This window comes from Leucopleurus acutus (genome assembly GCF_964270905.1).
Source record: "Leucopleurus acutus genome assembly, chromosome: 17".
Taxonomy (NCBI): domain Eukaryota; kingdom Metazoa; phylum Chordata; class Mammalia; order Artiodactyla; family Delphinidae; genus Leucopleurus; species Leucopleurus acutus.
In genome coordinates, this window is record NC_139159.1 from 50497368 (window position 1) to 50511078 (window position 13711).

The 13711-nt window shown below is 40.0% G+C and overlaps 1 protein-coding gene across 21 annotated transcripts in view; it reads left to right on the forward strand.

Moving 5' to 3' along the window:
- Positions 1-1354: 1354 nt before the first annotated feature.
- The window catches only part of RIMS2 (regulating synaptic membrane exocytosis 2), a gene marked incomplete at its 5' end in the record, with an annotated part of 584629 nt that continues 572272 nt past the window's right edge, over positions 1355-13711 (forward strand). For all 21 annotated transcript variants that reach the window (XM_082858721.1, XM_082858710.1, XM_082858742.1 and 18 more), the window contains one exon: positions 1355-1530. In XM_082858721.1, the coding sequence (XP_082714847.1) occupies positions 1355-1530 (176 nt within the window). The remainder of the gene's footprint in view (positions 1531-13711) is intronic.

Genomic DNA, 13711 nt, shown 5'->3' on the forward strand with positions numbered 1-13711 from the left:
CTCTCCGGACGCGACACGCCCCGCCGCCAGTGCCCACACTCCTAGTCTTCTGCCTCTCCAGCTGACCCACAGGGCGCCCCAACCACCTCGGCTCTCCCTCTTTCCTCTCTCCCGACGCAGGCTCGCACGCTCACATCCGCCACACCCCCGCCCTTGAAACTCCCGCTCCCCGCCTCCGCCCGGCTCACACTCTTAGCCTCACAACATCTCCCCGCCCGGCCCCAGTCCACAGATCGCGTTCGGGAGGGGTGGCCGCCGCCCGCTGGGCGTCCGCGGTGCCCGGGCCTCAGCGGCCGGGAGGTGACGCGGCCCGCGGGAGGAGCCCGGGAGGCGGAGGGGCGGAGGAGGTGCGGCGGCGGCATCGAGCGGCGGAGGCGGCGGCAGCAGCGGCGTAGAGAGCGGGCCCACCGCACCCACTCTACGGACCCTAGGGCGGCGGCGGCGGCGGCGGCGGCGGCGGCTGAGGGACCCTGGGCGGGCGCGTGATGAGGAAGGACCGGCGCCCGACCCTGCTGCGCGTCGGAGCTCGCTTGGATGCGGGCGTTGGCAGCCGCGTAGCCCTGGCCCCGGGACTCTCCGCCGCTAGCCCTTGTCATCTCTTCTCCGCTTTCGCTTACCCGCTCTAGCCCGGAGGGGTCTCTGGCGGCCATCCCCTGCCCCGCGGCCCTCTCCTTGTCGTGGCTAGAGGGGGGTCCTCCCTCCGCGGCGCCGGGAGCCCTGTGACGCGTCAGCCGGCTGTACGGCTCAGCTGCTTCTCTGGGAAATTAGACCCTGCTTCCTCCCTCCCCGCTCTGCGCCCCTCCGGCTCGCGGGACGCTGCCTCTGGGCGCTCGGAGCGAGTTCCCCGGACTCCCCCGGGGGGCTGGGTCGCGCAGCCTCCTCTTTCTCCTCTCGAGCGGTGCGCGCACCCCCCGCCCCCGCCGCGGCCGTACACACTCGCGCCCCGGCCGGCGCGCCGCCCTCCTGCCCGCTCCTTCCAGTCACCCCACCCTTAGTCGTCCCCGCCACCTTACTCCACCACCCTCCCCTGCCGCTCCGCTCACTCCGCGTCCCGGCCCGGCCTCCCGCTCCTCGCTCCCTCAAACCGCTCACTTGCCAGCCCTTCGCCCCCGGGAAGAAGAAACATTTCTCAGAGCGCACTCATCAGCTCTCCCTTCCCCCGCGCTCGCCCTCCCCTCCCCCCGCTCTTTCTATCTTGGAGGAGGGGGGCTGTCGCCTAGGATTGAAGGCCATTGATTTGTATGTATTTGTCCCAGCGCCGGAGGCTGCCCCAGCCGCCCGCGCCGGTGCCGCCGCCGCCGCCTCCAGTGGAGTTGCCTCCCTTCTTCCCTAGGGTGGTTAGACTCCACCAAATATGTCGGCTCCTGTCGGGCCGCGGGGCCGCCCGGCTCCCACCCCGGCGGCCTCTCAGCCGCCTCTGCAGCCCGAGATGCCCGACCTCAGCCACCTCACGGAGGAGGAGAGGAAAATCATCCTGGCGGTCATGGATAGGCAGAAGAAAGAAGAGGAGAAGGAGCAGTCGGTGCTCAAGTAAGGACCTGGCTCCATCTTCCCGCCTCCCTCCCTGCCCTCCGCCCCCTCGGTCGCTGCCCTGCGGCCGCCTGCGCGCCCCGGGTCGCCGCCCTCCCTCTCGCCGGCGGCGCCCGGGCCATGAGGGTTGCGGCTGGTGGCGGCCGCCGGGGCTGCTTTCTGGGTGTCAGAGCGCGGGGGTGTGTGTCGGGGAAGGAGGGCGCCGAGGCCGGCTGAGGTGAGGGTCGCGAGCCTTTGGGCGTTGTAATTTTCCCGGGCGTCCTTCTGGCTTTCCCCGCGGGCCAGTTCGGCTCCGTGGCCCCGGAGGGGTTGGGGCTGAACCCAGGCTCCGCGCGTCCCTTCTCCCTTCCCGCCGCTCCCGCGCGGAGGCAGTGACTGGGGCAAGGAATCCAATATGGCCGTGCACAGGTGCTCCCCGGCCGGGACCCCGGCAAAGGCGCGCCGGCCGGGGATGAGGGCGCCGCCGGGGCCGCCTCGTCGCCGCCTCCGCAGGGCGGCTCGGAGAGCAGAGCTGCCCACTGTCGTCGCGGGCAGGAGGGAGGCCGTGCAGGCGAGGGGCCTAAGCTCTGTCGCGTTTCGGGTGGGTGTGCGGCCGCCGCCATCTTCCACCCCCTCCCCCTCGGCGGGTTCTAACACCCTGCACTCTGCTGCTCTTCCTGTTTGCAACTAGTAAATCTGTTTAATCCTGAAGGGACTCTGAAGAGACCCTAGTTCCTCCCATTACTGCGCTTTGGGATGCTTCCTACCTTGTGAAGTTCTACTATTCGTGCTGATAGGCTAGGCAGCCGGGGTCTTGCCGAGGGTGGGACGGTAAAAGCAGCACCCAGGCACCCGCGCAGTTTAGCGGCTGTGTAACTTCAGCACCAGGGAACTGTCCGGACAGATATCTGTAGCTTTGAGACTCCTTTTCTTGTCAGTCTGGCAAAGAGATTTGTTTCTGCACGTTTGCTTTTAAATGTTTTACGGTTATTTGATTTCTCAGTTACTACGTGAAAGAGAGTGCGCAGAAGATGTGTAACCCTTCTGATATTTTTCCAACTCAACTCTTTCATTTTTGCTTGAAATGCATTATTCATTAAGATATTAATTTGTACAGTTTATATGCCGAAGGTGCGACAGTTATTTTCTGTGTTATCAAATATACTTTTCCCATATTCTCCACAGAAACACATAGTTGAAAGTGTAAGAGTTCCTCTAGGAGGGAACTAACACACTGACCTCTGATCATTAACTTTTAAAAACAGGTTGTTGCATTCAGTATTCTTTAGCACTTACAAAGAAACAATTCTGTCTGTACATACATATTTGCATATTTTAATGAAAAATACTCCTTTAAATAATATAATAACAAATGTATCAAATATATTTACATGTCCAAGAAAAATACTAGTTCTCAAAAATATTGAAGCACTAAGAGAGCAAATGTGCTCCTAACATATTAACTGAAATAAAGAAGAATTGCTTCTTCGAAACTGATTTCTGGGTTTGAATACTTGTTTGGGAATGTGATTTATTAGTAGGCTCGAGAAATGAAAAAGGTTAAGAAATTTGAGTAGCTTATTTCAACTAATAATGAATTAAACATTATTTTGAAAAGTTTTTTGAGCATACTTCTAATTTTGCTCAACTTTACTATATATACTAACAATGCCAAGGCTTTTTGATGACTTAGATTTGATATTTAGATATATGAATCTGTATTTTTCACTATAATTGCTACAAAATAAGTATTTTCAAAATGATGCTCAAATTAAATGTGGTTTTATTTCTTTGACTCACATATTTAGATGTAGAATGTGTTTTTATTTTTTTATGGTATGCTAAATCATGGTACTTACTGGCTAGTTCACTATAGTTGTTCTAATATATAGAAATTTAAATGAAGGTTTGAGTACTGAATTAAGAATTACTCAAAATGAACTATATGTTATATAGTGTGAAAGGGTTTTCCAGGTAGGTACATGTGAATATATTACATTTCTATGTAAACCTACATACTGTGCAAATCATATAAAGTTTGTGCATTCATATTTGCATAGTTTAGGTAGAAACAAGCATTCTCTACACATATAGTTATACAGTATATGAAATTACATTGATGAAAAATCTGTTCATATTTATTTAAAATATCTATTTGCATTTTTACCTAACTGAGACTTGGAAGGAGTCATACCTCAAAATGATCTACATGGTTTTGGAATTATTTCTGTATTCATTTTAGCAAGAAGCTATTTGGAGGTTAAAGCATAATATATTTGAAACTTTAATTTTTAATGTTCTTTAAAAATACTTTTGGCTTTTGTAATAAGCTAAGAGTAGGCAAAGAAAATGAGGAAAAGAATAGATAGACTTTATAATAGAATGATAATAGTGAAAGACATTGTTTTGAAGAATTTGACAATTTACTAAGTAATATATTTTCAATGTTGTTTATTAAGTTACAAATGCTATTTATAAGAAAAAAATAATACTAATATTCTTCAATGATTACTATTTCCCATTAAGTTTTAGGGGCCATTTATCTGGTCATGACTACACTTTGTTTCTCTTTAGTGATGTCCATTTAATTGCATGTTAACATTTATTCTGAGAGAAGGTCATGGGCAGAGAGAAATAAACTGAAATTCAAATTCATGTCTGCTGCCTTTTAACAACTATGTTAAAAAATAAGTTTGCTGTGTGAAAAATTGAAACTGTTGCATGGAAATATTTTTGCATGATCTGTGAGTTTCAATATTCATGTTAAGTATTCATACAAAGTGGAGTGTGTCTACCCAAGGGCATCATAAGATGATGTATTGGATTACAGGAAGAAAATAATAAAACATATTTACATTTCTATTTGAAAAAGAAAGAAATTAAGCTTTACTAATACTTAATATATAGATTGACAGTGTGAAGATGCATATAATTCATAAATAAATATACATATTTTAAGAAGTTCATGCCTGAGATATTTTTAGTGAGAGAGGTGAGCAATCAAAACTGATTGAGACCACTACAGTAATCTCTCTTCTAAGGAGCCTGAATAATTAAAAACTATTTATATTTATTTAATCATTAGCAATTTCTTCAAAGTCTAGCTGAATATCCACATACTCTGGAAGTCTTTGGTCACCATCAAATAATACCATTTTACGTGTGAGTGAGATATTAGGCCTTTGGAAGCATTTTTATATCTCAGTAGATCAATAATTACTCTTTTTATCCTTATGTAAATTCCTTTAACAGTTTTAGTTTGGATAACGCAATCTATCAGTAAAATTTGTAATGTCCTTTTATTGATTAAAGTTTTTAAACCTTGTCTTTCAAGACTAAACTTCTTGAGGGCAAGAATAAAAACTTACCCTTCTTTTCTTTGGAGTTTGTGTTTTGCAGCATCCTTAACACCTGCACGTGGTAGGTACCTAGTAAGCAATGTTGATTTAAATTGTAGTAATGTTCATTAACAAGTAGTTTACCAAACTTGTTGGGAAAATGAAATTTTTGGGACAAACGTACATAATTTATTAAAAGTTTATATTTTTCAGCGAGTTTTTGTTGTTTGTTTTTGGTGTGATATTGTGAAAAAAATGTATGAGGAAAGCAAACCTACTGAAATCAACAGAAAAGTATTCATTCAGTAAATACTTATTGAGTTTCTACTATCTACATATAATAGTCTTTCAGATAAGGTGTTTTTGCAACAAATTAGAAATTATGTGCTTCTTGTAAATTATCTTTTCATTCTCAGTTTAGATTTTCTGTTAATGTCAAAGGGATAATTTGCTCCCTCAATAAAAGAAGATGATAAGTAAAAATTTCCATGACAGATCAAGGTAATAATTTAGCTTATATTTAAAACATAGGTAAGCAGTTCTAATTTCTTTTTAATAATTCAATTTTGAAAGTACTTTCCAAAGTCAATTTATAAACTCCTTTATTTAATAGGTAACACATAACATAATGTATAAAATTTCTTAGCTACCTATTTCCCCTAGCCAGAGGCAACTGCTGTTGTCAGCGTATTGTATACTCTTTCAGAAATATTCTATGCATGAGAGTAGATATGTGTGTATATCAAATACTGTGTGTCTGTATATGTAAGTATGTGTGTGCACACACGTATGGGTTTATATTTGTAAACATAAAGAAACACAATGTGTCCTGCAGTTTACTTCTTAGGAGATCAATTCCATACCTGTGAATATATGTGCCTAATTCATTTTAATGGCTGTGTAATATCCCATTTTATGAATGTTCTGTAACTTCTTTAACTAGTTTCATATTCTTAGGTATTTAAGTTGTTTCTAATTATTTTGCCATTAGAAATAACGCTGTGATAAATATCTTTGTACATATGTCATTTCCCACATGTGTGAATATGTCTCTGGAATAAATTCCTAGAAATGGGATTGTTTGGTCAAAAGGTCATAAAATATAACTTTTGTATTTTTTATAACTTATATAAAATAAAAATTTTAAATTTTAATAAATATTAAAAATAATAAATATTAAATTTCACAAAGGAAGTATGCATAAGTGACATATAATAGGGAGATTTTCACACATCCTTGTTCACTCAGTATGTGATAGTCCTTGCCAATGTTTTGGTGAAAAATATGCCATTCTAGATTTAATTGCAGTTTTCTTACTATCAGGGAGGTTGAGAACCATTTGTATTTCTTTTTCTGTTTGTCATTTTTAATGATTTGTTGAATCTCTTTATTTGTCACCTGTTTTATGACCTTGTTTATACCTTTTTTTACTAGTCAGCGTTTTTAAAAATGTATTTAAATTTATTACTTTTTATTTTATGGCTTTTGGGTTTTGTGATATGCTTAGAATGATCTTCCTCATTCTAATATTTAAAATACTACCATATTTTTTCTTATAGCCTAATGAAATTTTAAGAGTCAGATAAATGATGTAACAATCATGAAGACTTAAATAAAAATCGTTATTGTACATGTAAATAACCATGCTCATTGCCAAAACTTGAAACTCTATGGATTTTAAGGATTCAAAATGCATTCTAAAAAATTGATTGGCATTTTATGAGAGAGTACCTAGTAAATTCTTTATGTATATTCTATATTTTAAAGTAACTAGGACAATTAAATAATATCTTGTTGACAATACATATTGATAAAAAATTGATTGTACAGTGTGATGAAGAGAGAGGTAGTGGAGGCAAGTGTGCTGGGCTAGGTGGATTTCGACTTGAAACTTTATTTTACTAATTAATAACTGTAAGTTCTTGCTTACATTATTAAACTCTCTGAGCCCGTGTTTCCTCATCTGTATTATCTGAGTAATAACATCTACCTTGAAGGATTGTTGTAATCAATATAGACTAGTTAAGTGTCCTGGCACAAATAGGTGTGAAATAAATAGTTGTTATTAACTTATTATAGACAGGAGTCTCTAAGCCTTAATATTATAGCATTCCTGGGTGAAATTTGTTCCCCCTCCCCTTTTTTTGAGAGATTCTTTTCCTTGTCTACTGGGAAGTCAAAATATGCCTGGAGGACTTTTAGGTGACTTCATTATTTGTCTAGAAGGCTAAGAATGAGGAGAGGGAAGGTGATGAATTGGAAGCAGTTTCCTCAGCAAAAACCATTAATAAGGAGTCTGATAACTAAGGTGTAGCAGTGAAAATAATACTGACACCATGTTATTGGTTATTGCCAAGATACTGATTGTCCTAGGTGAATGTGAGGGAACTAATTTGTGGAAATTACATTGTGGTTGTTCTTAGATTTGCCTGGATCAATTTTTCACTCTATTAGTAAATCAAAAATATGTATTTACTTATTTGTCTTATTCATATTATATATGAGGACTCAGAATCTTATCAGGTTAATCTAATTCTGAAGCATGGTTTTTAGAGTTTAGAATGCTCATCTCCTTTCCTTTGCCCCTTAAATACACAAAATTTTTGTATGCCTGCCTCTTTCTCATCCTTCTGGCCTTAGCTTCAAATTTGTCTCCTTATCTGAGCACTTTCCTGCCCATGCTTAGAAAGCATGGGCAGGAAAGCGCTTTCTTTTATTCTTCATCACATCTTTAATATTTCCCCAATTATTCTTATCAAAATTTACATTGGAATCTTTGTTTATAATCTGTGTACCCTGCTGGATTATAAACTCCCAGAGAACAGGCACCATGTTCTGTCTCGTTTATCATTTCTGCCTCAGCTTCTAATCTAACACAATGCCTTACACATTGTAGCACTCAAAAATATTAGTTGGGGGGCTTCCCTGGTGGTGCAGTGGTTGAGAGTCCTCCTACTGATGCAGGGGACACGGGTTCGTGCCCCGGTCCGGGAAGATCCCACATGCCGCGGAGCAGCTGGGCCCGTGAGCCATGGCTACTGAGCCTGCGCGTCTGGAGCCTGTGCTCTGCAATGGGAGAGGCCACAACGGTGAGAGGCCCGCGTACCGCAAAAAAAAAAAAAAAAAAAAAATTAGTTGGGGGAATGAATGAAACATTGGGAATTAAATGTTCACTTAGAAATTAAATGTTCATTTAGAAATTAAATGTTCATTTAGATAGTGCTTGCTTTCAAGGTAAAATTCAGTAATCTGAAAGAAAAAGGTTTGCTTAGGTAGTAGTGCCCTTGTTTTTGAAATGAAATGTTAAGTTTTAAACATACGTCCAGTTTTGCTTATTTTACTGGAAGCAAACTTACGGTATTTTTGTATGATTGCAGCTCATCTTTCTTTTGGACTAAGAGCATATCTGTTCTGACTAGAAACCAGATGAATATTGTGATACATCATTTTCCATTTAAGGAATATTGCAAATTAAGGAATATTTTACTTTAAAAATGATTACTTTACCTTTAAAGCATTTGCAAATTTCCAGTATGTTTAACAGAGCTGAATGGTAAGGAACATACAGAATGTGTTGGTTAGAAATAATTCATTTCCTCCAGGAGCGGGCAATCCAAGGCCAAGCATAATCATATGAACACATAAAGATGTAAAGTGCCGTGAAAAAACACTGTAAAGTTGTTTTTAGCACATTATAACCATAGCAAAAAATATGTTAGATAATCCAGTGAGTAGTTTGTTGTCTCTTTGGTATTGTTTGAGGGTGTCAGACACTTTATTCTTTTAAAATTTCTAGAAATTTCACTCCTAGATATTAAAGATAGTAGAGACTAGAGATATCAATACTTTTGTATTCTCTAGTCATGTAAGGAAATGCAGACATCTCTGGGTGTTAAAAACACTTTTAACCATTATCAGCTAATCCTTGAGGAACTCACTGTAAGAACCATGATAAACCACAATTAAACTATTGCATAATAAGTGCTAGTAGACCACTGAGCACAGTATATCGTGGCTATATTCATACAAGAGGAGTGCCTGATCCAGTCTTGGGGAGATAGTATCTAGGCTGAGTCTCAAAGGATGAGTAGATGTTAGCTGGGCAGAGGAAGATGTTGCGAACAAAAATACTAAAACTCCCACATCTCTCTCCCCCAAAACTTTACCTTTCATTTGTAAAAGAGAGGCAGGGAATGGTGGAGAAACTCACTTGAAGTGGTTCAGAAGGTCTGGAGCACAGGGTTTAAATGGAGGTGTGTTAGTAGAAGAGACTGGAGAGATGGCAAGGTTCAGAGTTGAAAAGATTTTACATGCTATTCTTTGGATTTGGATTTAATCCTGAAGGCAGTAGGGAGTCCAGGAAGGATTTTAAACACTGGCGCAATATAATCAGACTTTTGTTGTCAAACTACCTCCCCCTACCAGTTTTACAAGTACAATGGGTTGATGAGAATACGTAATGCTAGAGACAAGGGCAGTAGTTGGGAGACTCTTACAGTAATTTGGGTGATAAATGATGAAGATATGAAATAAGGCAGTCATGGTCGAGGTGGAGAGGCAGGACAGATTTTGAAAAATTTAGGAGCCAAATGGCCACGATTTGACAACTGTGTGTAAAGGGTGAAGTAAGCTCTTACGATGCCTGACTTGCTCAACTGACTGCTGTATACATAATACCTATTTGTCTTTGTCTGCTTATGTCACTGACTGTCAGCTCTGAACCCATCTAGTTGCAGGACCAGTGTTCTCTTGAGAGAGTGGTGGGGAAGTGGCTTCTTTTATTGTTTTAGTTATTTTAAAGAGCTTATAACATGAATATGAGTACTAGAAGTGACTACAACTTGGAATGTAGTGGGGGTAGGATGGGAAATAATAGAGCAGTAATAAAAAAGGGAGAAAGGAAAGAAGGCAAAGAAAAAGGGGAGAACAAGGTCAGGACTATTTGAATCCATTCCTAATAGGAAGGAACCTTAATAAATATCTTTGCTTATAATACTTTTTCCTGCTGGCTATATTAACGCTGTGTAATCTTTTCCAGGTCTGTCTTCCTTTTATTGAACATTCCTTGCTCCCATTGACAATTTAGTCTCAGTGAATTTCTCACCAACTGGTTTTGTTTAATCCTTTGGGTGTTTAAAACTATTATGCAGTCTTTGTTGTATATGTTAGATTTAATTCGGGCAAACTTCCTTTTTTTGTACATCTTCCTATACCACTTCTGAGGAAATTTTGGAAATGCGGGTGTATTTTAGGAAAATATAGAGAGGAGATTAGCTGTGGAGATGACATGTTGCAGTTGATGACGATTCTTTTCCTCTTTATATGAGCTTACTGAATTATTGCAGAATTTATAAGTTTTGTTGGATTTTGTGATGGGAAGTTCTAGAAATAGGATTAGAGCTAGGATTATAGAAAGGGAAAAGTTGAGAACAGGTTTAGACCCAGGAGTGATATAATATTGTTTCACCTACTCTCTCTCTATAATTGTTACCAAAAAACTGGTGGGCAACTACATAGTCTAAATTAAGCTAAGAATAAACAACTTTTATATAGTTTATATATTATGAACGTGTATTATATCTATATTATATATACATGTCAAAAAGCTCTAATTTATATTTTCCATACAACATCCTGCAACTAGGCTTCTGGGATGCTAAAACTGGGAAAAAAGGATACACTAAATAATATAGCTAGATAGCAGAATAACCACAATGGTGTTTATTGGTATTTGATGCTTTGGTATTGTTCAGTTGACAGATGGAGATGATGCTCACATCCATCTTGTTTTGTTGGCGTATGAGGTGTCTATTACAATTGTTGTAATGGTTTGCTTCTCAGGCACATACATGAAAAACCTGTTTAATCACATATCACATCACACATAATTCCTTTTGACTGAAAGCTGAAATAATTAATTAATGCTTTTATTGGCACAACATTTTTTTTTGTTGAAAATGAACTTTGTGGTGGAAGTAGCAAGGTGTTCATCAAAGATTTATATTCCTCTTTCATAGAGTTGTTGCTATGCAGTAGCTGTCTAGCCCTGGACTACCTTTTCCGGCTCCTCTTGTATCTAGGTGGGTGCATGTAATAGAGCTCTGGCTGATGATTATCCTCCCCCTCTGCCCCCCAACCCTGCATTAGATTTTACATGAATAAGAGAGATGCTTCTGTGTTAAGTCATTGTGATTTTGGAGGCATATCTTTTACTGTGGCTAATATCACCTAATCTAATACAAATTCTCTTACGATTACTGCCTGTTATTTATTTAATTTTGGAGAAGCTTTAAAGTTCACATTTGCACTGGTCGAATCCAGAAGTACTTCCATGGTACTGAATTTTACCATCACAGGCTGATCTCTCTTCAATGATTGTCTGGTCTAACCTAACCTAAGTCTTAACTCAGTCATTGATTCTTTTTTTTTTTTAGTCATTGATTCTTGAATACAGAATTTATCAGGAAGTGTCTTTTCCACCTGTCTGGTGACAATTGGGCTGTATCCCAACTGAGGATTTGTTGTTGAAGTTTCAGGAAAGTACTTATACTGTATCTTAACAGAGATACTTGCTCTGGAAGCCAACATAGCGTATAGACTTAATGATGAGAAAGAAAAATTCACAACGCTAAGGATCCATTTTAGAACAAATTGAAGCTTCATGTTAAAAGTTTTGCAGGTTGAAGGCTAATGGTTAAACTCCATCTCCAAACTCTTAAGGTTAGGAAGATTTACAAAACTGGGAGGTGAATTTTATAAGACCAGAGGGAGATATAGTTGAATGTTGTTGAACTTTACCACTGCATTTTACGTATTTTTCCATTCACTGCTCCAGATCTACTCCATATTTTTTTCCCACTTTGCTTTGTACTATGGGAGACTGACCTCTGTGGATTGCACCAGCAGGCTCCCTTGTTCTCTGACCTCCAGGTGGGTTCTGTTGATGTGAGATGTTGGCAGATTGGATGGAAGGAGAATGAGGTCAGGTTATTTGTTCCCAAGTTTCCTCCATACCAGTCTGGTGGCCCTCTTAGTATAGCTATTTTTCTTCTGGTTCTGGAAATTCCTTCCCACTGTTGCTAGCCCCCATACTGCACTGTCCCTTGTTGGTTTCCTTAAACCCTGCCCACACCTTTGTAAAACAGTCCCTTTATTAAACTCTCTTTAGTTACTCTGTTTGAATATGCCATCTGTTTCCTGCCAGGACACAGACTGATACACCAGAGTTCAGTAAAAATTTATTGGGATTATGAATGTGAATGGACCATGACTTTAGGTATTCACAACCCACTTCCTTCTATGTAATCAGAGTAATCTTTTTACAAATCCCTCTCTGTGTCATGTTCTTTAACTCTTTGATTATGCACATCCTCTTACGTTACCTGATATGCCGTTTTGTGCCTAGCTCCATTGCTGTGAAGAGATACATCTCTCTGATGTATTTCTGCCAGCTGGGTATCTCTCCTTTCAATTTCCATAGCACTTTGTAAATAATTATTTTATAATGTTTCAGATTTTCAATATCAGTTACTAATCTCTATGTTCTTCTTAGTATAACAGGTTTCTTTGATGTCATGGACCAAGTTTTAATCATCTTTTTATGCCCAAGGTAGTACCAGGCACGTAGTTGTGAGTCAATAAACATTTGTTAATAAAACCTGGAGGTCATGGGAGTCATTCTAATTTCCTCCCTCTTCCTCAGCCCTCAAATATAATCAGTTACCAAATCCTGTCATTATTATCTCCCAAATATCTTTGAAATCTCTTTCTCTCCATCTTCATTGTCACTGCATTGTTTCATGCCTTTACTATATTTTCCTTAATTATTCATTTCTAAACACGGATCTTTTCTTTAGGCTCACTTTCTGTAATCCAACCTCTATAACAGTACAACTCTCTAACATACAAATTTAATGTTCTTAATATTCTTCAGTACCTCCCCATTGCATTTATGATATAGTCCAAACTTCTAGGTATATCATAGAAGTCCCTTTATGATGTTTTATCAACCTTTATATCCTGGCAGTCTTTCATGAGCACTGCCTGTATCAAAATATTTGAAGTGAGTTCCCTATTTTTTTTTTTTTCCATCTTCTGTTGTAGTTTAGCATATACTGTTCTCTATGACTAGAAAGCCCTAGCCACTTTTCTCTGGCTAAGTCCTCCTAGGTCTTAACTGAGATTCATCTCAGGTTTCCAACCTTTTGGAAACTGGGTTAGATGACTCTTGTTTGTGCTCTTAAAAACTCTTGCTATATACTTCTATTATATACATTAATACTACATTAATGCTCAATAGCCAACATTTATTGAATTCTTACTGTGCTGTTGCTATGCTCTATTATATATGCATTATCTGATTCAGCCGCTACAACAATCTTATGAGATAGTTATTATTTTCCCCAGTTTTACAGATTAAAAAAAAAATGAAGACTTCAGTTATATGCTCAGAGTTTTCAGTAGGGAGCGAGGATTTAAGCCCAAGCAGTCATATTCCAGAATTTGTACTCTTAATAACCACACCTTATTATGTTATAGTTGTTGACTTCTTCCTATTTTCTGATAGATTGTAGAAAAAGGACAGTGTTCCCAGTGGGTGGTCCATTGTCAGTGGATATAAATTTTTTTTGAATGAATGATTAAATCTGGCACTACCTAACTGACAGAGTGGATAGCTGCTAATACCTCAAGAAATGATTATCTTTAGGATTTAGTGGTCGCATTTGTAAGAAGTTTATTGTTACTTCTCTTGGACATGAGAACTATTGGTTGTGGTGCATGGTATTAAACTAACAATCAAGTAGTGGGCAGCAGATGAAAACAGTTGAGAACAGAATACATTTAATAAGTATTATTTTTTACAT